Source organism: Hyperolius riggenbachi, chromosome 9 (assembly GCF_040937935.1).
Source record: "Hyperolius riggenbachi isolate aHypRig1 chromosome 9, aHypRig1.pri, whole genome shotgun sequence".
In the NCBI taxonomy this organism is placed as follows: domain Eukaryota; kingdom Metazoa; phylum Chordata; class Amphibia; order Anura; family Hyperoliidae; genus Hyperolius; species Hyperolius riggenbachi.
The window spans coordinates 106,447,310-106,474,868 of record NC_090654.1 but is presented as its reverse complement, the minus strand read 5'-3'; the positions used below and the strand labels follow the sequence as shown (position 1 = coordinate 106,474,868).

The window sequence follows — 27,559 nt, the reverse complement described above, 5'->3', positions numbered from 1 at the left end:
CATAAATCCCCAACGCTTTTACTTACCGTGCCTCTCCAATGATTGCAAAACCGCGCCGCACAGCTTGAGTCTTCTCCTGAGGATGATCAGGACCTTAATCATGACATTGATGATGTCATGATGTGGTCATGACATGACGCTGGGCCCCGATACTCGGCATAGAGAAGACAGGAGCTGTACAGGAAATTCTCCTCAGTGGCATGCCCGTATTGGTGATGGTTCATTCAGGGGAGCCCCAGCAAAAGCATATTTAAACCTCCCAGCACCGTTCTCCATTGGATTACAATCTGCAAGTTACTTGGGTGTAAAAGCAGACATGGCAGACATTTAAACATTACATCAGCTCCTCCCACAGTGGGCAGTGTGCCTTCAGATGCCCCATGCATAGCAGCAACAGTATTGCACCAGGTCAAAATCAAGTCTCTTGAGTTACTGCTGATAACCCAGATACCTGGGTCAGAGATTTACTAGTTCTCTCTTTTGGGTCTGTTGTAGATTTTGTAATTCTTTAAATGAGCTTGTTCTTTGGTCTAGTAAAGGGGTGGGCAAACTTTGAGCCGTGGGTCGAATTCGGCCCACAGGCACTATTAAGGAGGCCTGCAGACAGAGGGTTACATTATCCTGCTCTTTACTTCTCCCTCCCACCGTTCTTCTAAAAAGATGTGCAGCGCACGTACAAGAATTAACTCACCCAATCACTCATTCCAGTGACAATTGCCATGTCAAAGACAGTATCATGTGACTCACCATCATTACATAACAGCGTGTCACATGACACTACCATTGCCAGGAATTACTGCTGGAATGTGTGATTGGGTGAGTTAAAATCAATCGTCCTCTGTCTGGAGGGACAGGGGAGCAAGTGAGGGAGGGAGGTAGAGAAAGTTGCAGCAGGCTGCATTCTAGACGAATGTGGCCCAATCCTGAAAAATTTTGCCCACTCCTCTTGGCTTAGTAGGTCCTAGATGCTTCCCTAATTTCCACTATGTCAACAAGATGTTTCATGGTTTTAGAGTTTTAATGACTTACCCAATTCTGCAATGCTCCAAAAAGGGCCAAGATACATGCCACTGTTTTCAGCCACTTCCTTACTAGCGGAATCAGGTCACATGTAACTGTGCATGGCACATATCTGTTGTAGTGTTAACCACTTAAGCCCAACTGGACGAACATTCTCGTCCAGATGAGCTACCACCACTCCCACGGGCCACGCATGCTCTCGCTCGTGCTCCCGCCGCCAGTCATTAGCCCAGCAATCAATGAATGGGATTATAGATCCCATTCATTGATCGAAGCCCCCGCAGAAAAGCCGACAGCCTTTTATCAGAGACTGCGTTTTTTTTGTATTACAAAAAGTTTCCTGTCCTCCTAATACTTCCTGGAAGCGTACGATCACGGTTCCAGGATTTTTTGACTGTGCATTTTTTTGCTATCTTGTGGCCAAATAGTAAAACTACACCCACATCTATTTTTTTATTAAACAAATACATTATTTTACATTTAAAATTAGCTGTTTACCTCTCACACCAAAAATTACTCAAATACATTTTTTAATAAAAAAAAATTACAATTAAAAAAACAACAACAACATAAATAGTTACCTAAGGGTCTGAACTTTTTAAATATGCATGTCAAAGGAGTATATTAATATATATTTTTTTTAATTGTGGGCTTGTAAATAGTGATGGACGCAAATTGAAAAAATGCACCTTTATTTCCAAATAAAATATCAGCGCCATACATTGTGATAGGGACATAATTTAAATGGTGTAATAAGCGGGACAAATGGGCAAATAAAATACATGGGTTTTAATTACGGTAGCATGTATTCATTTCAAACTATAATGGCCAAAAACTGAGAAATAATGATTTTTTTTCCATTTCTTTCTTAATATTCCTGTTAAAATGGATTTAGAATAAATTAATTCTTAGCAAAATGTATCATCCAAAGAAAGCCTAATTGATGACGGAAAAATCAAGATATAGATCAATTCATTGTGATGAGTAGTGGTAAAGTTATTGGCAAATGAATGGAAGGTGAAAGTTGCTCAGATGCAAAAAATAAACAACTCTTTGGGCTTAAGTGGTTAATCAAGCCTGGTAGTTTAAGTCAATTTAGTTTGAAATCAAAGATTTTAGCTCACATTTGGTCTAACTACAACAGTAATAATTACTCTAATTCAGTATACATAATTAACCTGGCGTTCAATTTTTATAACTTTTTTTCCTGTAACTTGACAAAATGTGTCAAGCAAGGGTCTAGTATACAGTGCAGGAGAGTATTGATGTGTGTGCACGTTTATACTGTTCACAGCATGTTTTGTATGGACGGATAATCTGTCAATACCGCTAGGGAGGTTAAAAATTCCACAACCAAATCATGCATATTTTTTTTCTTTATTTCAAACATTGACCAATTAATTTAGTAAGTGAAAGTTTTACTTCTCTGTTTCTTAAAGCATAGATGAAGGGATTTAGGAGTGGCGTAACAACAGTGTACATGAGTGCAAGATATTTATCGTAGTGGCTGCCATTAGGTCTGACATATACAATAATTGCTGTACCATAGAACAAGCAAACTACAATAAGATGAGATGAGCAGGTTGAAAACGCTTTCTTTTTACCTTCCCTACTTTGAATTTTCAATACAGTAATTATAATGTGAACATATAACCCTACAATTGTGATAAATGGTAAGACAATTGAGATAGAGGCAGCAACAATTGTGATCAGATTGCTTTTGTAAGGGTCAGAACATGCCAAATTCTGCAGTGGAGCCAGATCACAGAAGAAGTGGTTGATCTCATTTGATCCACAGAATCCCATAACAACAGTGAAAAATGTGGGGAAGAAAGACACAAAGAAACCAGCCAACCATGGAATCACAGCCAGCTCAGAGCGAAGTTTATAGTTCATAATTGCTGAATATCTCAATGGATTGTTAATGGCCAAATATCGATCAAAGGCCATTATTGCAAGAAGAAAACATTCAGTCTCCCCAAAAGCATTGAAAGCATACAATTGGACACAGCAACCAATAAATGTTATGGTCTTCTTAGTTTGCACTAAAATAGCTAACAACTTTGGGACTGTTGCTGAAATAAACATTATTTCTAAAGCTGCAAATATGCTGATAAAAAAATACATGGGGTTGTGGAGAGAAGGTTCCATTTTAATCAAGATAATGATAGTAATGTTTCCAAAGACACATATAATGTAGGCTAGAAGAACAAGACAGAAGAGAACATTCTGAAAGTTGTGCAAGTTGGAAAAGCCCAACAGAAGAAATTCATTAACCATGGTATAATTAGTGTATATCATCTCATAATGGACACCTATGGTAGGAAATAAAAGAAAATCATATTTTATGCCAAAAATATTAGCAAAAAAGTTTAAAGGGAACCTGAAGTGAGAAGAATATGGAGGCTGCCATTTTTATTTTCTTTTTAACCACTTGAGTACCACAGTGCTAAACCCCCCCACACTAGTGATTCTTCTTCCCCCCTTTTCTTCCCACCAACAGAGCTTTCTGTTGGTGGGGTCTGATCGCCTCCCCAGTAGTTTTTATTTATTTTTTTTTAAATAAATTAACATATTTTTTTTCTCCCTCTGCCTCCCTCCCATCCCCTGTCAGCCAATCATAGTGATCGGCTGTCATAGGCTTCAGCCTATGACAGCCGATCGCTCTCTTGTGCCCCAGGGGGACATCCGTGTCACACGGCTGTCCCCAGTATAGTGCTGCCTTAGATTGCAGCGCTGTACTAAGTAAAAAGATGGCAAAACAGTCGCTGGGAGACTGAAGGCGGAGCGGAGCCTACCAAGCGGAGATGCGAGCACGATCTCCTGCAATAGCTGGCCCCAGGACTTGACGCCAATTGGCGTTAGGCGGTCCTGGGGATGCCGCTGTGGTCACGCCCATGATCGTGACGTGGTCTTTAAAGTGAACCTTAAGCCAGAAAAAAATGAGTTTTACTCAGCTGGGGCTTCTACCAGCCCCCTGCAGCAGTCCTGTGCCCTCACAGCCACTCACCAATCCTCTGGTCCCCCGCTGCCAGCTAGTTTCGTTTTTGCCGACAGCCCCGTCAGGACTGGCCACACGTAGCTTTTTCCGCATTCCCGACTGTAATTAGCAATATTGCAGGCCGCAACGTGATATTGCGGTCCGCAATATCGCTAATTACAGTCGGGAATGCGGAAAAAGCTATGCGTGGCCAGTCCTTATGGGCCTGTCGGCAAAAACGAAACTAGCTGGCAGCGGGGGACAAGAGGATTAGTGAGTTGCTGCGAGGGCACAGGACTGCTGCAGGGGGCTGGTAGAAGCCCCAGCTGAGTAAAACTCATTTTTTTTTCCTGGCTTAAGTGTCTCTTTAAAGAGACACTGAAGCGAAAAAAAAAATATGATATAATGAATTGGTTGTGTACTATGAATAATTTCTAGAAGATTAGCAGCAAAGAAAATATTCTTATACTTTTACTTTCAGGTATATAGTGTTTTTTCTAACATTGCATTATTCTATAATATGTGCAGATTACACAACACTCAGCATTCAAAATGATTCTTTCAGAGCAGTCTGTGAAGTAATGACCTCTCCTCTAGCAGAGAAAAAGTAAACAGTTTACTTATAGTTGAGATAATAAAAGTCAGATAACAGTCCTCTCCACGACTAACTTAGTCGGAGAGCTTAATGGCTTGTTTGCATAGAGATAACAACTGGAGTTTCTCAACTTTTCCTGTACTGGAAACAATTAGACTGATGTATCTGATCCTAATGTTTTATTTATTAAGGTGCGTACACACGCCGGACTGGTGGCAACGACGGGTCCGTCGTTACCTCCCGCTGGGTGGGCGTGCCAACGACAGTCCAGCGTGTGTACGCACTGTCGGCGGACTAATACGGCTGCTTCTGAGCGATCCGCCGGGCGGATCGCTCTGAAACAGCCGTATCAGTCCGCCGACAGTGCGTACACACGCCGGACTGTCGTTGGCACGCCCACCCAGCGGGAGGTAACGACGGACCCGTCGTTGCCACCAGTCCGGCGTGTGTACGCACCTTTAGCTGTACTACACATACCAATCATAATATCATATTTTTTTTTTCGCTTCAGTGTCTCTTTAAGTAGTTAAAAATTACCAGTTGCCTGGCAGCCCTGCTGTCCTGTTTAGCTGCAGTGGTGTATGAATTGCACCAGAAACAAGGATGCTATTAATCTTGTCAGATTTTACAAAAATGTTAAAGGGAAGGTTCAGGGAGGGGATTAAAAAAATAAAAATAAATTTCCACTTACCTAGGGCTTCCTCCAGCCCGTGGCAGGCAGGAGGTGCCCTCGCCGCCACTCCGCAGGCTCCCGGTGCATGCGCAGTACAGCCCGGCGGACGAACGATGACGTCAGCGCGCCAGCGTGGGACGCAGAAGTGCCAGGAAATGGAGCGCAGAAGAGCCCGACCTGGCCGCCGGCCTGGCCAGGTTGGGTCGGGCACCGGAGACCACCGGGAGCCTGCGGAGCGGCGGCGAGGGCACCTCCTGCCTGCCACGGGCTGGAGGAAGCCCCAGGTAAGTGGAATTTTATTTTTATTTTTTTAATCCCCTCCCTGAACCTTCCCTTTAAACATCTGATCTGCTTATTCAGGGTCTATGGATAAAAATAGTAGAGGGTGAGGATCAGTAGGAAATTCAGGCAATGTGCATTGTTTAAAAGGAAATACATACCGCAGCCTCCATATCCATATGGCAGCCTCCATGTCCATCGCACTTCACTCCACTATTTATTTGTAGTTCATAATAAACCCACTCATTCTGATTCTTTTTGCTTTTAGAGTCCAATCAATTTCCTTTTTACATCTGTTGTAACTTAACATTTCCTGAACTTCCAGGGGCTCAATCATTTAAGCATAATAAAAACACTAGATAATGGCCATCATGGTGAATTGTGAGTATTGGCTAGGTGATTGGCTAGGCCATCAAAAAAACTTAGTAGCTAGATATTATAAATAACCAGATAAAAAGGATTCTTAGAAGAAATTTAGCTTTTGCATAGAAGAGATAAGGAAGTTTTAAATATTCAATGGATTCAAAAGAATACCATATATAATTCACAATTCCATGCTAAAATCAGAAAGGTAGTTTAAAAATCCTAAAGCAGAATAATAGCAAAAGTGCTAGGAAGTTGCAAAAATTTGATTTTTTATTGTCCTAAACAAGCAGTAGCATTAACATTCATTTTTGAGGAGTTTTTTCTTTTGTTGCTCTGTGTTGCATAAATTATATTTTGAAGACTCCTGACCCCAAGAAATTCAGTAGAACCAATGGAATATAACTGTTGGTGATCACCTTTCCTTCCAATCCTGTTAGTAGGCTAAAGATTGTGATGTTGTACCCACTGACTGAGGAGGGTTATTCTTTGGCTGTAAGTAGTGGGTTTTTTCAACAGAGGTTTGTAGATGCATAACACTGACAGGATGGCCCATTTTGTTAAAATGTCAAAGCAAATCTGCAGTGTATTGTTTCCTAAATTATGTACTAGAGAAGCTCATGTGTGTGTTTGATGACAATGTGTCTGTATACTGTATATGTGTATGGGTTTTTGTTTTTTATTTTTAGGGAAAATATTTTTTTTTGTGGGGAAGGCGGTGATTTTGTCTTCACTTTAACCACTTGAGGACCCAGCCTTTACCCCCCCCCCCCTTAAGGACCAGCACTGATTTAGAACATCTGTGCTGGGTGGGCTCTACAGCCCCCAGCACAGATCAAACAACTGGCAGAGCGACCAGATCGCCCCCTTTTTTCCCCACTAGGGGGATGATGTGCTGGGGGGGTCAGATCGCTCCTGCATGCATGTGGGTGGCGGAGGACACCTCAAAGCCCCCTCCACTGCAGGATTCCCCCTCTTCTCCCTCCCTGCCCCGGAGATCGGAGGCTGCACAGGAACGGATCTGTCCTGTGCAGCCTCTAACAGGCTCCTGCCTGTCATGTGACAGCGATCCTCTGATTGGCCGGGGATCGCTGATCTAGTACAACGCTGCTACTGTCAGCAGCGTTGTAAAAATGTAAACAAAGCGGATTATTTCCGCTTGTGTTTACATTTAGCCTGCGGCGATCGGCGGCCCGCAGGCTATTCACGGAGCCCCCCGCCGTGAATTGACAGGAAGCAGCCGCTCGCGCGAGCGGCTGTTTCCTGATTAATTAGCCTGCAGCCGCAGATGTGCATTGCTGGTCCTGCAGCTACCACTTTGCCGACGCGTGTAATGAGTGCGCGGTCAGCCAGTGGTTAAGCCTCATTCCAAAAAAAAAAAAAATAATAATAATAATATGTGTCTTTATCATCTGTAGAAAAAGAAAAAAGGATGTCCCCATAAACAGCACCAGACTAATAATATTCAAAAATATATAAATCTTTATTGTTTTCCAAAAAGCCATCAATTATAAAAACACTTAAAAAGGTCACGCCATGTGACCAACAGGGTCTCTCGATCCCATAAATCAATTCATAGAGCAATACAATAACAGCTGGAATCTGAAACAAATACAAGTGCAATATGCGTAGTCACCTCTTAAGATAATTTGATTATTGTGGATAACGTTGATTAGAAAGTGCACAACCACAAAATAGTGAAGCTGTAGGCCTAGTAGGCCTAGGAAAATGTTCAGTTATTATAATCCATATGTTATTAGAACATGACCGTAAATTATTACCTAAATTAAAGGACCGTATATCTAACCTTTTGTTAGATCTAGACAAATATGATTCCGTTACATTAGTCCAACCTTTTCTTACGCAGCTACAGAAGGATGTAGCCAAAGTTGAACAGGAAACAATGGAAGCCGAGAAAGTAAAATTGCAGAGAGACAGGAGTGATTACAATCAAAACAAGGCTTATTTTTGGAGGCATAAAGGTAACCCTAGAGGAAGACGATTCAGGAGAAAACCTAAAAAAGGAGAGAGACCAAATCCTGGTATGGGAGGAGTGGGAGTAAAACCTGTACAAAACTCACAATCATCTGATGCTTCCGATTTTTTAGAATCAGTAAGCGAAGGAGAAGGGGTGGCAGATCATATAAAAAACAGGCTGAGAAACTATGCTCAGGGCTCAAGACAAATTTTAAACAAATAACAGACCAAGAGACTGTAATACAAGATCCAATCACAGAAAATCTACAAATCATTAATTTATCATCTATACCACTTAATGACACTGAAATAGAGCTTTTGAAAAGAGGCCTATCCTTCTCACCTATGAAGGAATTTGACTTATTTGAATCCATGAAGGATCTTTACGTATTCTGCAGAATATTGACTCTAAAATACACTTATCACAACAAGAGCTCCATATCGGCACAGACACAAGAAGCCCTTTTGCTACCAGATGCTATCGATAGGCAGGTCTTTCAAGACCTCCTTGATTTAGTAAGTGAGAATGAAGAAGCCATGGGGAATCAAAATACTTCGCCATTTAGACCACCATCCTTTTTTATGCCGTCTCTCTCTGTTTGTCCACAGATAAAAGTGTTTTTTGAAATGGTAACTGCTGATTTACGGAAACTAAGAAGAAATACATCTGTCAGGGATAATCTGACACAGGAGGAGAGACATGCTTTACAGGTATTGCATAATAGGAAGGATGTGGTTATAAAAGAAGCAGATAAAGGGGAAATGTGGTGGTTTGGCCTAAGGAAATGTATGAACAAGAAGCTTTAAAACAACTTAATAACAAGAAATTCTATCGAAAACTGCCCTCTAATCCTACTACCCCCTTTAAGAAGGAACTTGATAGTTTATTAAATCAGGCCAAAATGGAAGATCTAATTTCCCTTCGCGAATGGCAAATGTAAAAAATCTTGTCACTCCAACACTCTACATTCTCCCAAAAATACATAAAAATAAAAAAGTTCCACCAGGACGACCAATTGTAGCTGGCATAGGTAGCCTAATAGAACGTTGTTGTTCCTTTGTTGATTTTTTCCTACAGGAATATGTTATCACTCTTGATTCTTACGTACGAGATTCTTCTGATTTGATTTTAAAACTTAGCCATATTCTTTTGCCTCCAGGTACGTCTCTGATAACATGTGACGTTGAGTCGCTCTATACAAATATTGACCACGGTGACGCAATCTCAACAGTAAAGTACTTTTTAAGGTCTGCTCCAACAGCAAGAACTCCTTTCAACAACTTCCTGTGCCAACTCCTCGATTTCATCTTGAAAGATAATTTCTTCCTTTTTGATGGTAAATATTATTTACAAACGCACAGAGTTTCCATGGGCGAAAAATGCGCACCCTCAATCGCAAATTTGTTTTTGGGATGGTGGGAACGGGAAGTGGTGTGGTCATCGGATTTGAAGAGTTATAATCAATATATGTTGGGGTAATACAGGTACATGGACGACATTCTAATTTTATGGAATGGAGGTAGGTAGCTCAAAGGAGTTCATTAAAATTTTGAATAATAATCAGCATAATATCTTTCTAACAGCTACCTTTTCTGAGAGGGAAGTTAATTTCTTGGACTTAAAAATTTCTTTGACCAATGATGGGGAAATACATACTACTTTGTATAGGAAGGAAACGGCAGTAAATAATTTTCTGCATTATGACTCCTTCCATACAGGTGTCCTGAAAGACAACATACCAACGGGACAATTCTTGAGGCTCAAAAGAATCTGCACAAATCAGGAGGACTATGAGAGAGAGTGCAAAGTTCTTACTCACCGTTTTAAAACTAGAGGATATCCGAAAAAAGTGATAAAAAAAGCAAGAGGTAGGGACGATTCTGCGAAACGAGAGGCGCTATTGTGATTTCTACTACTTACTGTAAGTGACAGCAACATAGGAGAAAAGTAATTTATGGCTCAATTTACTCTGGGAGAAAAGTACTTCTTACTTGTATGTGTTTTAAATTTTAGGATTTTCGTGATAGTTCCTCTTTAAAGCAAACCAGAGGTGAAAATAAGCTTATGAGATAAACAAGTGTATCTTGGGTACATGTTAACCTTGCTTCCTTTTGTCTGACTTTAAACTTACAGGAATGCCAATTTTGTTAACATTTCAAATCAAAGCTGCAGTGCAGGCATGCATTTTCAGGATTAAATCGAGGAATGTCTATTACATAGGTTGAAAGCTCTGGGGTCTCACCTGATTAATAATAGGTTGTAACAGAAAATAACTCTGTGTATGATTTTATAACGTAAGCACTCTGTTTTGTTATCTTATTTTCATAACACTGATATGGTGGAAGCAAACTTTGTGAAAACAGTTTGGAAGGTGGATAGCCAACATACATGTCCTTTAGTTTTGTTTGTTTTCCAAAAAACTCAACAGAAAAACTGTTATTAGTGTTTCAGTATTGCTTTTCCAGTTTTGATTGACATTGATTACATTAATTAAAACTATTGATGCATCCATTGTTGGATGATGTGAACTCAAAATCTTCTATTGTTCAAACTCTGTTAACTGGAAATATCAGTATTTTTTCCCAAACTTGCTGGTTTACAAACTTAAAAGATTGTTGTTGAAACACTTTTGACTGGTCAGCCTAAAAGTATATTTTACATACTGCCCTCCTGTCCCTCCCCCCCAGCTCTTCTCCCGGCCTTCCTGAACTGTGCAAGAATCTGGCTCAGAGTGCAACACACTACTAAAAAGGAGGACGTCTGAGGGAATGGCCAGTGGTAGTGGGTCACACATGATACCAGTGAAAAAAGGAGGGGTGCTTGAGAACCCAGAACCACCCCCCCGCCGCCATTCTCAGGCCTGGTCTATTTAAAACTGCATCAAAAGTTGAGTTTCCAACTTCAATTTTATCTAGTGTATACATATTCCTAATCACCAATCTAAGAGGTACTCACGACCATGGATACTGCAATTAAGGCACTTTATGTATTGAGCTGAGGAGGCGGTCCAGCACCCATGAAACGCGTTGTCTTATAGTGCATGATTGAATAAAAAGCTTATACCTACCCTAGTTGTTTGTCCTTTAAGGAGGTAAGATCCTTTTTACATATATATATATATATTCACCTGATATTAAACTACAGGGCAACTCCAACAGTGTATTTGAGATTAGACATACCCTTGGGGGTCCCATATTGCAAACCTCAGAGTTTCTAATAAATCCAAGGAGTGCAGGTGACCAGAACCTGCCGAGCAGACCTGGAATACCGAGCGGGAATGGTTGTTTTTTCCGTAGGCTCTAGGTTGCAGGTACTTGCAACCCATCCTTGAGAGTATAATATCTATATATTTTATTATACCAACTTGTACAAATGGTACTTCACCATTGGGCTCCTGGTCTCTCTCATATAGATACCTGGAGGTTTCTTTCAAGCACCAGAAATCACACCAGAGCTTGTCAATCTAATCTAGACTCATTCTAATCATTTATATTACTGGTTTGGCTTTAGGTATAGGCACAGCAAAATATTTTGACAGCAATAAAAAGTGCTTTGTACCAGTAAGGTCAGACATGACTTTATGACCATTGAAAATGGTTTTGTAGCAGCTAGATGCCTTGCCTTCTATGCAAGTAGAGTTGGCTTAAGTCTTTCAGTTATTCAAAGATATTCATTCATATATAAAAAAAAGATAATATGGAACTTACCCTCATCCATCTGGTCAAATTGTCTTATACCCATGAATAGGATATCTTTTTGTAAAAATCATAGCGATAGAGCGATAGAGAAACCCAGCAGAAATGTTCCTTTAGTCCTGTCCATCATGTAAACAGCGGTAAAGTAGAAGACAGGTCCTGTTTAAAATAAACTAATATGTATACAGTTTTATCATTAATCATATGCTGTAATGCAATTCACTCAATCATCATTTCAGACAGTCTGTATACCAAAGATCTACTATGTAAGCACAGGTTAAGCAAATATGTAAGCAGCTCAGTGTACTGCAGAAGAAAAATATTTGTACTTTGGAGACACCATTCTCTTATCAAGCATGTAGTCCAAAACTGGAGTGCTGACTCTGCCAGTCAGAGTTAAACTGTCTTTCTATGTCTCTGAAGTAAGCGGATATGCAGGTAGCGCACAGTGGGACAGATCATGCGCTAAAGGAGAAGAGCTCCTGGAGCATCCAATTCAACGGAAGCCTGTCAAAGCCACAAGCAAGTGGCAGAGTGGTAGTGCAATGGAGGGAAGCCCCGTAAAACCAGGGGACCTGTGAATATCAGGACTGCATAATAGAAGAATCCCTATGTTTAGTTTAGGATCTTTTTGGGCCTGTTCAGGTGGCCTTTAACCCCTTCTCCTCCTGTGGGACGAGTGTCTATGTCCCTGAAAATCTCACCTGAGCTAGCAGGGGCATAGATCTTCATCCCTGTTGGTGTGCACCCCTCGTGCACGTGAAGGCGAGTGCATGTGCAGGCACGCGGCTTCCCGTGGAAGTCCACAGATTGGTGATTAGGAACATATGTTCCTAAACCCAATCCAAGTGTTTAAATTGAAATAATTGCTGCTGCAACGAGTAATAGTAATTATACCATCGTAAAAATAACATTCATGTAATTTCCTGTTTGATGGAATGCAGCTTGAAAATGTGTGGGTACACCTAGTGACCAAAAATAATATTAAAATAAAATACATAAATATAAATATAAATTTCCTATCCCTATAACAAGCCCATGTATTCATTATGGTCCCTCCCTGCCCCAATATAACACAATTGTATTAAATAAATAAATAAAGTGACAGAATTTAAAATACAATACATAAATTGTAATTTTAGGGACTTAGCTTTTAAAATATGTATGCTATGAGGGTGTATTACTGTTGTTGTTTGGCAAATAAGGGCTGACATTATTGTTTAAATGCCCAAAATCACATCATGGAAAAAATGTACCTTTGTTTCAAAATAGAATACTGTCATCATACTTACATTGTACTAGTGACATAACTGAAGTGTAATAACCAGGACAAATGGGCAAATAAAAAGTGGCTTTTAATTACAGTAGCATGTTTTAATTTAAAACTATATTTTCTTAAAACTGAGAAATAATATTTTTTTTTTAAATTCACTTTAACCACTTGAGGACCACAGTCTTTCTACCCCTTAAGGACCGGCCACTTTTTTTCCATTCAGACCACTGCAGCTTTCACGGTTTATTGCTCGCTCATACAACCTACCTACCTTTTCTTGTCACTAATAAAGCTTTCTTTTGGTGCTATTTGATTGCTCCTGCGATTTTTACTTTTTATTATATTCATCAAAAAAGACATGAATTTTGGCAAAAAAATGATTTTTTTAACTTTCTGTGCTGACAATTTTCAAATAAAGTAAAATTTCTGTATACATGCAGCGCGAAAAATGTGGACAAACATGTTTTTAATAAAAAAAAAACCATTCAGTGTATATTTATTGGTTTGGGTAAAAGTTATAGCGTTTACAAACTATGGTGCAAAAAGTGAATTTTGCCATTTTCAAGCATCTATGACTTTTCTGACCCCCTGTCATGTTTCATGAGGGGCTAGAATTCCAGGATAGTATAAATACCCCCCAAATGACCCCATTTTGGAAAGAAGACATCCCAAAGTATTCACTGAGAAGCATAGTGAGTTCATAGAAGATATTATTTTTTGTCACAAGTAAGGGGAAAATGACACTTTGTGACAAAAAAAAAGAAAAAAAAAAGAATCCATTTCTTCTAACTTGCGACAAAAAAAAATGAAATCTGCCACAGACTCACCATGCCCCTCTCTGAATACCTTGAAGTGTCTACTTTCCAAAATGGGGTCATTTGTGGGGTGTGTTTACTGTCCTCGCATTTTGGGGGGTGCTAATTTGTAAGCACCCCTGTAGAGCCTAAAGGTGCTCATTGGACTTTGGGCCCCTTAGCGCAGTTAGGCTGCAAAAAAGTGCCACACATGTGGTATTGCCGTACTCAAGAGAAGTAGTAGAATGTGTTTTGGGGTGTATTTTTACACATACCCATGCTGGGTGGGAGAAATATCTCTGTAAATGACAATTTTTTCATTTTTTTTACACACAATTGTCCATTTACAGAGTTATTTCTCCCACCCAGCATGGGTATGTGTAAAAATACACCCCAAAACACATTCTACTACTTCTCTTGAGTACGGCAATACCACATGTGTGGCACTTTTTTGCACCCTAACTGCGCTAAAGGGCCCAAAGTCCAATGAGTACCTTTAGGATTTCACAAGTCATTTTGCCGAATTTGATTTCCAGACTACTCCTCACGGTTTAGGGCCCCTAAAATGCCAGGGCAGTATAGGAACCCCACAAATGACCCCATTTTAGAAAGAAGACACCCCAAGGTATTCCGTTAGGAGTATGGTGAGTTCATAGAAGATTTTATTTTTTGTCAAAAGTTAGCGGAAAATTGATTTTTATTGTTTTTTTCACAAAGTGTCATTTTCCACTAACTTGTGACAAAAAATAAAATCTTCTATGAACTCACCATACTCCTAACGGAATACCTTGAGGTGTCTTCTTTCTAAAATGGGGTCATTTGTGGGGTTCCTATACTGCCCTGGCATTTTAGGGGCCCTAAACCGTGAGGAGTAGTCTGGAAATCAAATTCCGCAAAATGACCTGTGAAATCCTAAAGGTACTCATTGGACTTTGGGCCCTTTAGCGCAGTTAGGGTGCAAAAAAGTGCCACACATGTGGTATCGCCGTACTCGGGAGAAGTAGTACAATGTGTTTTGGGGTGTATTTTTACACATACCCATGCTGGGTGGGAGAAATAACTCTGTAAATGGACAATTGTGTGTAAAAAAATCAAAAGATTGTCATTTACAGAGGTATTTCTCCCACCCAGCATGGGTATGTGTAAAAATACACCCCAAAACACATTGTACTACTTCTCCCGAGTATGGCAATACCACATGTGTGGCACTTTTTTGCACCCTAACTGCGCTAAAGGGCCCAAAGTCCAATGAGTACCTTTAGGATTTCACAGGTCATTTTGCGAAATTTGATTTCCAGACTACTCCTCACGGTTTAGGGCCCCTAAAATGCCAGTTCAGTATAGGAACCCCACAAATGACCCCATTTTAGAAAGAAGACACCCCAAGGTATTCCGTTAGGAGTATGGTGAGTTCATAGAAGATTTAATTTTTTGTCAAAAGTTAGTGGAAAATGACACTTTGTGAAAAAAACAATAAAAATCAATTTTCCGCTAACTTTTGACAAAAAATAAAATCTTCTATGAACTCACCATACTCCTAACGGAATACCTTTGGGTGTCTTCTTTCTAGAATGGGGTCATTTGTGGGGTTACTATACTGCCCTGGCATTTTAGGGGCCCTAAACCGTGAGGAGTAGTCTTGAAACCAAATGTCGCAAAATGACCTGTGAAATCCTAAAGGTACTCATTGGACTTTGGGCCCCTTAGCGTACTTAGGGTGTAAAAAAGTGCCACACATGTGGTATCGCCGTACTCAGGAGAAGTAGTATAATGTGTTTTGGGGTGTATTTTTACACATACCCATGCTAAGTGGGAGAAATATCTCTGTAAATGACAATTGTTTGATTTGTTTTACACACAATTGACCATTTACATAGAAATTTCTCCCACCCAGCATGGGTATGTGTAAAAATACACCCCAAAACACATTATACTACTTTTCCTGAGTACGGCGGTACCACATGTGTGACACTTTTTTGCAGCCTAGGTGCGCTAAGGGGCCCAACGTCCTATTCACGGGTCATTTTGAGGCATTTGTTTTCTAGACTACTCCTCGCGGTTTAGGGCCCCTAAAATGCCAGGGCAGTATAGGAACCCCACAAGTGACCCCATTTTAGAAAGAAGACACCCCAAGGTATTCCGTTAGGTGTATGGCGAGTTCATAGAAGATTTTATTTTTTGTCACAAGTTAGTGAAAAATGACACTTTGTGAAAAAAACCCAATAAAAATCAATTTCCGCTAACTTTTGACAAAAAATAAAATCTTCTATGAACTCGTCATACACCTAACAGAATACCTTGGGGTGTCTTTTTTTCTAAAATGGGGTCACTTGTGGGGTTCCTATACCGCCCTGGCATTTTACGGGCCCAAAACCGTGAGTAGTCTGGAAACCAAATGTCTCAAAATGACTGTTCAGGGGTATAAGCATCTGCAAATTTTGATGACAGGTGGTCTATGAGGGGGCGAATTTTGTGGAACCGGTCATAAGCAGGGTGGCCTTTTAGATGACAGGTTGTATTGGGCCTGATCTGATGGATAGAAGTGCTAGGGGGGTGACAGGAGGTGATTGATGGGTGTCTCAGGGGGTGGTTAGAGGGGAAAATAGATGCAATCAATGCACTGGGGAGGTGATCGGAAGGGGGTCTGAGGGGGATCTGAGGGTTTGGCCGAGTGATCAGGAGCCCACACGGGGCAAATTAGGGCCTGATCTGATGGGTAGGTGTGCTAGGGGGTGACAGGAGGTGATTGATGGGTGTCTCAAGGTGTGATTAGAGGGGGGAATAGATGCAAGCAATGCACTGGCGAGGTGATCAGGGCTGGGGTCTGAGGGCATTCTGAGGGTGTGGGCGGGTGATTGAGTGCCCTAGGGGCAGATAGGGGTCTAATCTGATAGGTAGCAGTGACAGGGGGTGATTGATGGGTAATTAGTGGGTGTTTAGGGTAGAGAACAGATGTGAACACTGCACTTGGGAGGTGATCGGACGTCGGATCTGCGGGCGATCTATTGGTGTGGGTGGGTGATCAGATTGCCCGCAAGGGGCAGGTTAGGGGCTGATTGATGGGTGGCAGTGACAGCGGGTGATTGATGGGTGGCAGTGACAGGGGGTGATTGATGGGTGATTGATAGGTGATTGACAGGTGATCAGTGGGTTATTACAGGGAAGGACAGATGTAAATAATGCCCTGGCGAATTGATAAGGGGGGTCTGAGGGCAATCTGAGCGTGTAGGCGGGTGATTGGGTGCCCGCAAGGGGCAGATTAGGGTCTGATCTGATGGGTAACAGTGACAGGTGGTGATAGGGGGTGATTGATGGGTAATTAGTGGGTGTTTAGAGGAGAGAATAGATGGAAACACTGCGCTTGGGTGGTGATCTGATGTCGGATCTGCGGGCGATCTATTGGTGTGGGTGGGTGATCAGTTTGCCCGTAAGGGGCAGGTTAGGGGCTGATTGATGGGTGGCAGTGACAGGGGTGATTGATGGGTGGCAGTGACAGGGGGTGATTGATGGGTGATTGACAGGTGATTGACAGGTGATCAGTGGGTTATTACAGGGAAGGACAGATGTAAATAATGCCCTGGCGAATTGATAAGGGGGGGTCTGAGGGCAATCTGAGCGTGTAGGCGGGTGATTGGGTGCCCGCAAGGGGCAGATTAGGGTCTGATCTGATGGGTAACAGTGACAGGTGGTGATAGGGGGTGATTGATGGGTAATTAGTGGGTGTTTAGAGGAGAGAATAGATGGAAACACTGCGCTTGGGTGGTGATCTGATGTCGGATCTGCGGGCGATCTATTGGTGTGGGTGGGTGATCAGTTTGCCCGCAAGGGCGGGTTAGGGGCTGATTGTTGGGTGGCAGTGACAGGGGGTGATTGATGGGTGATAGGTGATTGGCAGGTGATTGACAGGTGATCAGTGGGTAATTACAGGGAAGGACAGATGTAATTAATGCACTGGTAAATTGATAAGGGGGGGGGGGGGGGTCTGAGGGCAATCTGAGCGTGTGGGCGGGTGATTGGGTGCCCGCAAGGGGCAGCTTAGGGTCTGATCTGATAGGTAACAGTGACAGGTGGTGATAGGGGGTGATTGATGGGTGATTGATGGGTAATTAGTGGGTGTTTAGAGAAGATAACAGATGTAAACAATACATTTGGGAGGTAATCTGACGGCGGGTTTGCGGGCGATCTAATGGTGTGGGTGGGTGATCAGATTGCCCGCAAGGGGCAGGTTAGGGGCTGATTGATGGGTGGCAGTGACAGGGGGTGACAGGGGGTGATTGATGGGTGATAGGTGATTGGCAGGTGATTGACAGGTGATCAGTGGGTTATTACAGGGAAGAACAGATGTAATTAATGCACTGGCGAATTGATAAGGGGGGGTCAGAGGGCAATCTGAGCGTGTTGGCGGGTGATTGGGTGCCCGCAAGGGGCAGATTAGGGTCTGATCTGATAGGTAAAAGTGACAGGTGGTGATAGGGGGTGATTGATGGGTGATTGATGGGTAATTAGTGGGTGTTTAGAGGAGAGAATAGATGTAAACAATGGATTTGGGAGGTGATCTGATGTCGGATCTGCGGGCGATCTATTGGTGTGGGTGGGTGATCAGATTGCCCGCAAGGGGCAGGTTAGGGGCTGATTGTTGGGTGGCAGTGACAGGGGGTGATTGATGGGTGATTGATGGGTGATTGATGGGTGATTGACGGGTGATTGACAGGTTATCAGGGAAGATAGATGCATACAGTACACAGGGGGGGGGGGTCTGGGGGGGGTCTGGGGAGAATCTGAGGGGTGGGGGGGTGATCAGGAGGGGGCAGGGGGCAGGGGGGGGGATAAAAAAAATAGCGTTGACAGATAGTGACAGGGAGTGATTGATGGGTTATTAGGGGGGTGATTGGGTGCAAACAGGGGTCTGGGGGTGGGCAGGGGGGGGTCTGAGGGGTGCTGTGGGCGATCAGTGGGCGGGGGGGGCAGATCAGTGTGTTTGGGTGCAGACTAGGGTGGCTGCAGCCTGCCCTGGTGGTCCCTCGGACACTGGGATCACCAGGGCAGGAGGCAGCCTGTATAATACACTTTGTATACATTACAAAGTGTATTATACACTTTGTAGCGGCGATCGCGGGGTTAACATCCCGCCGGCGCTTCCGTATGGCCGGCGGGATGTTACGGCGGGTGGGCGGAGCCAGTTGCCGGGGGAAGCGCGCGTCATCAATGACGCGATCGCTCCCCCGGCATGCCTAAAGGACGCGCCGCCTGAAGGCGTATTGCGGTCCTTTAGGCGTCCACTTTGCCGCCGCCCATGGGCTGTGGGCGGTCGGCAAGTGGTTAAAATGCATAAAATATTTCTTAGCAAAAAATACCACCAAAAGAAAGCCTAATTTGTGGCGAAAAAACAATGTAAATTATATCAGTGTGATAAGTAGTGATAAAGTTATTGGCAAACTAATGGATGCAGCACTGAAATGTGAAAATTTCTCTGGTGTTTAAAAGGGAAAACCCTTAGAGGTGAAGTGATTAATTTTAAGAGGCACTCATTTGGAAACAGTGATTTGCCTATTTTGTACACAGATTATATGAAATAACTTCACTATCTCAAACTGCCCCTAAACAGGGTAGATTACTTTAAAGGAATTTAATGACATACAATGCTGATTTTGCATTGTTATCATAGCAACATACCAGCATTTTACAATCTCAGCCATTTTATTTCAGCATGTAAGGAAGGAAGGAATTTTATGGTGCTATGTCCAGTATGAAGATTCCTTTTCACAAATTCAGTTTTGTGCTGGGAAAGCTTATTCAATGATGGAAAGTCTTCTATAATATCTAAAGGCATATTGACGTTAATATGTTTACTGTAGATATGCCATAGTCTCCATGTATAAGATCCTTTTCACATTTAAAATGGCATGATTATTAAATACACCATGAAACAGAAACATGCAAGTTATTGATACAAATCATGCCGTTTTCCCTCCAATGTACTGTTTTAGCTACAGTATTCAGAAAGGTGTCGAGAGATACTTTTACAGTCTTTTTATAATTAGTCACTGATGCAAATGGGAATAGTCCTTTATTATATATGAAATAGAGATTTAATTAACAAAGCATCATTAAAATAAATATAATATAAGCACACAATTATGGCTAAAAATTATTTTTAAAATGTGGTAACTTACTATTTAATTTTAACAACTGAGAACGAGTTCCAGTAGAACAGTATAACTGATAAAGTAAATAAAGTTCCCTTTAATCAGAATAAATGACCTGTTCGTAACTAATTGTGACACACATTCACTTCAAGGATAATGGACAAGGTTAGATTCACTTGAAGGTTATAAGGGTTGGAGAGTGACAGATGTGTTTTGGAAAAGAATTTCAAAGTAGGGGAGAGACCAATGAGAAATCATGTATATGTGAACTGGAGGAGATATTTCTAGAGGAGAAAAGAAGGTTGTTTGCACACCAGAGCATGCTGTTCGAATGGTGATTTGAGACTAGTGAAGTCTGTGGAGACAAAGATTGTGGAGAGTTTTATAGGAAAGAGTTTACAGTTTGGAATCGATCTTCTGTTTATTTAGCTTCCTATGAAGAGATTGACAGAGTGGAACTGCAGAAAAGGAAGGCAAAGAGCAATGGATGAGTTCAGTATAGACTGGAAGGATGCAAGTCTGTTTTGCAGGCCACAGAGCAGGGTTTTATAGTGGCCGATGCAAGATATTATTAGGGCATGCATGGGCATTCTAGTTGTGTCCTAAGTGAAAGAGGGTCTGATGGCAGATATGTTTTGGGGTTGGAAATGACAGGAGGTAGTTGGATATAATGTAGAATTAGAGATGGCCCGAACCTCCGATTTTCAGTTCGCGAACAAAGTTCGCGAACCTCTGCAAAAGTTCGGTTCGCGCAAACTGTCACGAACCGCAATAGACTTCAATGAGGAGGCAAATTATGAAAACTAGAAACACTTATGCTGGCCACAAAAGTGATGGAAAAGATGTTTCAAGGGATCTAACACCTGGAGGGGGGCATGGTGGAGTGGGATAGACGCCAAAAGTCCCGGGAAAAATCTGGATTTGAAGCAAAGCAGCGTTTTAAGGGCAGAAATCACATTGAATGCTAAATTGGAGGCTTTAAAACATCTTGCATGTGTATACATCAATCAGGGAGTGTAATTAGAGTATTGCTTCACACTGACACACCACACTCACTGTGTAACGCACCACAAACAGCTGTTTGTGTTGTGACGGCTGTGCTGGACTGGTGTGCACCATGGCGAGCTTGCCCTTCCTCAGTGATATCAGGTAATGTCTGACTGCCTTATCAACTTTCGATGGTTCTTTCTCTACCATTGTTAAAGCTTACATCTATTTTTTTTAAATGACATTTTCTGCTGGCTGTTCAGTACCTGTAATGAGAATCTGTTATGGAGGGCAAGTCTGCCATTGTGAGTGACCACGGGTAATGGCCAGGGAATCAGGGTTCGATGCCTGAGAACCGGCTACCACCACCACACATCCAAGGAAGGCAGCAGGCACGCTGTAGGCAAAGGAGCAGAAATGGCTACCACACATCCAAGAAAGGCAGCAGGCATGGCATGCACGTCCTGAGGAAGTGACCAAAAATAACAATACAGGAGGACATTCGAGGCCTTGCTGTATGTGAGTTGAATCAACTTTAAATCCTTTAACGAGAATCTGTTATGGAGGGCAAGTCTGCCATCCATTCAAGTGAAAGGTATGCACTGACTGCCAGGTATAATACAATGTGCAGTCAAAGATGTAGTGAAAGGTATGCAGTGACTGCAAACAGCTGTTTATGTAGTGACTGCCATGCTGGACTGGTGCACACCATGACGAGAGTGCAGGTGATGGCGGCTTTCCAGCCCATATGGTCGCTGGGCTGAGGTAGCTGAATGACAGAACAGTGACTGTCCAGCTGATCAAATGTTGTCTGTCCACAATGAAGCAATGACCTTATTATCTTTGGTATGCCCCCCCCCCCCCCCCCGCCCCAACACACTCATATAGCCGTCAGTCATTGCTTCATTGTGATACGCAAGCCCCTTCACCGCAGCAAGGTAATGATCACGAAGGGGAATTGGCACATGTACATGCCTTTTGTTTTGTTGTTGCAGCTGCAGTGCAGCTAGAAAAATTAGGCAGTCATGTACACGCACCAGAAAAATTATTATAGTGTCCGCTGCTAGCAGCGGCCTTAAAAATTCAGGAATCCACCTGGAATCCTGGACCCTATTGGTGGGGGTAGAGAAGGCAGTCAAGCGGCCTGCGGGCAGAGATGCTGTGTGGGGAGCGACTTAGTCTTTGGGTAGGCAGTCACATGGCATGCAGGCAGAGATGCTGTGTGTGAGTACTGACTTAGTATTGGGGCGGGCAGTAGCCCTCCGGGATCCATGCCTCATTCATTTTGATAAAGGTGAGGTACTGAACACTTTTGTGACTAAGACGACTTCTCTTCTCAGTGACAATGCCTCCAGCTGCGCTGAAGGTCCTTTCTGACAGGACGGCAAATAGAGAGGGCCCAAACGGTTCGCCGGCGAACTTCCGGTGGGTCGCGTTCGCGGAGAACCGCAAACTTTTCTGGAAGTTCGGTTCGCCCCCATAATGCAACATTAGGGTCAACTTTGACCCTCTACATCACAGTCAGCAGGCACATTGTAGCCAATCAGGCTACACTCCCTCCTGGAGCCACTCCCCCCTTATAAAAGGCAGGCACCGCTGGTCATTATACTCACTTGTGTGCCTGCAGTAAATAGAGAAGGGACAGCTGTACCTGCTGCTGCTGTAAACTCTCATAGGGAAAGATTAGTTAGGCTCTTGTAGGTTTGTTAGTTTGCTCCTTGCTGATTCTTATTGCTAAAATAGCACCCCACAACAGCTCTTTTGAGAGCTAATCTTGTTCTTGTGATCTATTTTTTTTTCTGTGTGTCCCACTGACACTTGTGTTGCATAGACAGCCTTGATAATTCATACTGTGTGTGTGCCACTGCCAGGCCCAGCACACTCAGTGACTACCTGTGTGTGTGACAGGCAGCTGCACATTGTAATACCCAGTACTGAATATACCTACCTACCTGTTGTTTACAATGTACCCACCTACCTACGTGAGCTGAGCGCACGCAGTGTCACTGTGCCTGTCCGCTACCTGTCTGTGTGTGACAGGTGCACATTGTAATACTCAGTACTGCATATACCTACCTACCTTTTGTTTACAGTGCACCCACCTACCTACATGAGTTGAGCGCACGCAGTGTCACTGTGCCTGTCTGCTACCTGTCTGTGTGTGACAGGTGCACATTGTAATACCCATCACTGCCTACCTACCTGTTCACAGTGCACCCACCTACCTACATGAGTTGAGCGCACGCAGTGTCATTGTGCCTGTCCGCTACCTGTCTGTGCGTGACAGGTGCACATTGTAATACCCATCACTGCATATACCTACCTACCTGTTGTTCACAGTGCACCCACCTACCTGCGTGAGTGCACGCAGTGTGATATACCACTCCGTGCATACCTGTTAACTGCACCTGTGTGACTGCACATTGTATTAGTCAAGTCAGTGCATACCTTTCACTTCCTCCCCCCGATATGGACAAAACAGACAAAACAGGTAGAGGAAGAGGTAGAGGCAGACCCAGAGGTAGGCCGCCCGGCGAGGTCATGTTGATGTGATTTTGTGCGGCCCTGGCCCAAAGTACAGTGCTCAGAAGACAGCACGTCCCATCAACTCCCAAGATTGTCAGGACGTGGTTGACTATTTAACACAGAACACCTCATCTTCTGCACCCACCAGCACTACTACAAGCACCACATCCGTTGCATTTGACACTTTGCAGGAGTTAATTGGTGGGGAATTCACTTATTCACAGCCACTATTGTTACAACCAGATGAAGGCGCTAAGCAAGTTACACCACTTCATATGTCTGAGTTAGGTGGCGACACTATGGACGTAACGTGTGAAGATGATGAAGTACCTGCTGTTGGTGCAGTTTTGGAGGTGTCTGAGGCAAGCGATGCTGGGCAGGATGATTATGATGATGACGATGATACGGATCCCACGTATGTTCCCAATAGAGAAGATGAACAGGGGGACAGTTCAGAGGGGAAGTCAGAGAGGAGTAGGAGGAGACGAGTTGCTGAAAGAAGCAAGGGAAGCTCGTCATCAGAAAAAGCTGGTGGCAGTGTCCGGTGGCATGTATCAACACCTTTGTACAGCCAGCCAACATGCCCTTCAACGTCAGCTGCTGATGCCACCATAGTGCCATCACCCCAGGGGGGCTCAGGGGATTGGAAAATGTTTTAATGTGTCTGCCTCAGATCGGAGCAATGCCATCTGTTCTCTCTGCCTCCAAAAATTGAGCCGTGGAAAGGCCAACACTCACGTAGGGACAAGTGCCTTACGAAGGCACATGCAGAAAAGGCACAAACTGCAATGCGAAGTGCACCTGAGCAAAATCAGCACCCAAAAGACAAGCCACCCTCCTTCTCCTTTTCCTCCTTTAGGTGCAGCATCTTTAGCCGCTTTCTCCCTTGCACCTTCACAGCCACCCTCCTCCACTCTGCCTCTGCCCTTGAGCGGTTCCTGCACCACTGCCCACAGCTGCCAGGTGTCCATGAAGGAAATCTTTGAGCGGAAGAAGCAAATTTCTGCCTGTCAACCCCTTGCCCGGCGTCTGACAGCTAGCGTGGCGGAACCGTTAGCTCACCAGCTGTTACCATACAAGCTGGTGGACTCTGAGGCCGTCCGTAAATTTGTGGCCATTGGGACACCGCAGTGGAAGATACCAGGCCCCAATTATTTCTCTAAAAAGGTGATATCCAAACTGTACCGTGAACTTGTGGTACCGTGGTGTCATCTCTGGCACACAGCGTTGAGTCAAGGGTCCACCTGACCATGGATGCCTGGTCTGCCAAGCACAGTCAGGGCCGCTATATTACTTACACAGCCCATTGGGTCAACCTGGTGACCGATGGCAAGCAGGGAGTACGTGGCTGTGCAGCGGACCAACTTTTGACACCTCCACGGATTGCAGGCTTGCAGGCAGGCCTCATGACACCTCCTCTCCTCCTGCTACATCCTCCTCGCTGTCATCCTCCTCCTCCTACTTGGCTGAGTGGCAGTTCAACTCTACTGGTGCTGCGATCTGCTCACCAGCTACACAGACCCAGCTCCCCAGGGCCTATGCTGCATGCCAGGTACGACGGTGTCATGCCATCTTAGACATGTCTTGCCTCAAAGCAGAGAGTCACACTGGACCAGCTCTCCTGGCTGCTCTTAAACAGGTGGATCAGTGGCTGACTCCGCACCAGCTGGAGATCGGCAACATGGTGTGTGACAACGGCAGCAATCTCATTTCCGCTTTGAATTTGGGAAAGCTGACACATGTACCCTGGCATGTGTGCTGAATCTAGTCACTCAAAGATTTGTGTCAAAGTACCCAGGATTAGAGGACATCCTGAAACAGGCCAGGAAGTTGTGTGGGCATTTCAAGCAGTCTTACACAGCCATGGCGCACTTTGCGGACATTCAGCGGAGAAACAACTTGCCAGTGAGACACTTGGTATGTGATAGCCCGACTCGTTGGAATTCGACCCTGGTCATGTTCTCTCGCCTGCTAGAACAGGAGAAAGCTGTCACCCAGTACCTGTACAATTACAGTAGAAGGACACAATCTGGGGAGATGGGGATGTTGTGTCCCAACAACTGGACACTGATGCGAAATGCAACCTGGTGAGTTGCAGTGAAGGCAACATCAGCGACTTGATCCCGTACACTTACTTCTTGGAGCGTGCCGTGCATAGAGTGGTGGATCAAGCTGTGGAGGAGCGTGAAGAGGAACAGTTACGGCAGGAACAGTTGTGGGAGCAATTTACATCAGAACCAGATGTTTCCTCAACACCTGCGGCAGCACACAGGAGGGAGGAGGAGGAAGAGTCGTGTGGGGAAGAGGAGTCAGACTCGGATGATGAGGAAGGTGTTTCTTTGGAGGAGGAGGTGGCGGCAGAAGAACAACTGCAGCAGGCATCACAGGGGGCTTGTGCTGCTTGACATTACCGTGGTATTGTTCGTGGCTGGGGGGAGGAGAAGGACTTACCTGACATCACTGAGGAAGAGCAAGAGGAGATGGATAGTACGTCTGGATCCAACTTTGTGCAGATGGTGTCTTTCATGCTGTCCAGCCTGTTGAAGGACCCCCGTATAAAAAAACTCAAGGGGAATGAGCTGTACTGGGTGGCCACGCTACTAGACCCTCGGTATAGGCACAAAGTGGCGGACATGTTACCAACTCACCTGAAGGCAGAAAGGATGCAGCACATTCAGAGCATACTGGCAACTATGCTTTACAATGCGTTTAAGGGTGATGTCACAGCACAACGCAATAAAGGTACCACTGCCAGTAATTATCCTCCCATGTCCACGCAGGCAAAGACAGGATGCTCCAGCGATCTCATGGTGATGTTGGACATGCGGACATTCTTTAGTCCAACGCCTCGACTTAGCGCTTCCGGATCCAGCCTTCACCAACACCTGGACCGGCAGGTAGCCGACTACCTGGCCTTAAGTGTGGATGTAGACACTGTGAGCAGCGATGAACCCTTTGACTACTGGGTGCGCAGGCTTGACCTGTGCCCAGAGCTGTCCCAATTTGCCATCCAACTTCTGTCTTGCCCTGCCTCAAGCGTCCTGTCAGAAAGGACCTTCAGTGCAGCGCTGAGAAGAGAAGTCGCCTAAGTCACAAAAGTGTTCAGTACCTCACCTTTATCAAAATGAATGAGGCATGGATCCCGGAGGGCTACTGCCCACCCAAAGACTAAGTCAGTCCCCACACACAGCATCTCTGCCTGCACGCTGTGTGACTGCCTACCCCAAGACTTAGTCGCTCCCCACACAGCACCTCTGGCCGCAGGCCGCTTGACTGCCTTCTCCGCCACCACCAACAGAGTCCAGGAATTCAGGCGGATTCCTGAATGTTTAACCACTTAAGGACCGCAGTCTTTTCACCCTTAAGGACCAGAGCCTTTTTTCCATTCAGACCACTGCAGCTTAAATGGTTTATTGCTCAGTCATACAAGCTACCATCTAAATGAATTTTACCTCCTTTTCTTGTCACTAATACAGCTTTCTTTTGGTGCTATTTGATTGGTGCTGCGATTTTTACTTTTTATTCTATTCATCAAAAAAGACATGAATTTTGGCAAAAAAATGATTTTTTTAACTTTCTGTGCTGACATTTTTCAAATAAAGTAAAATTTCTGTATACATGCAGCGCGAAAAATGTGGACAAACATGTTTTTGATTAAAAAAAACCCATTCAGTGTATATTTATTGGTTTGGGTAAAAGTTATAGCGTTTACAAACTATGGTGCAAAAATTGAATTTTCCCATTTTGAAGCATCTCTCTCATTTCTGAGCACCTGTCAGGTTTCATGAGGTGCTAGAATTCCAGGATAGTATAAATACCCCCCAAATGACCCCATTTTGGAAATGGCACCCCAAAGTATTCACTAAGAGGCATGGTGAGTTCATAGAAGATTTTATCTTTTGTCACAAGTTAGCGGAAAATGACACTTTGTGACAAAAAAAATAAATAAAAAAAAGTTTCCATTTCTGCTATCTGGTGACAAAAAAAAATGAAATCTGCCACGGACTCACCATGCCCCTCTCTGAATACCTTGAAGTGTCTAGTTTCCAAAATGGGGTCATTTGTGGGGTGTGTTTATTGTCCTGGCATTTTGGGGGGTGCTAAATTGTAAGCACCCCTGTAAAGCCTAAAGGTGCTCATAGGACTTTGGGCCCCTTAGCGCACCTAGGCTGCAAAAGAAATGTCACACATGTGGTATCGCCTTACTTATTTTTACACATACCCATGATGGGTGGGAGAAATATCTCTGT

General features: G+C 43.7%; 1 protein-coding gene across 1 annotated transcript; it reads right to left on the bottom strand.

The window, feature by feature from the left end:
• Positions 1-2,397: 2,397 nt before the first annotated feature.
• On the bottom strand, positions 2,398-3,300 carry LOC137533519 (olfactory receptor 5V1-like). Its single transcript, XM_068254894.1, has one exon. It carries the CDS (start codon positions 3,298-3,300, stop codon positions 2,398-2,400), a length of 903 nt encoding a protein of 300 aa, XP_068110995.1.
• Positions 3,301-27,559: the final 24,259 nt, after the last annotated feature.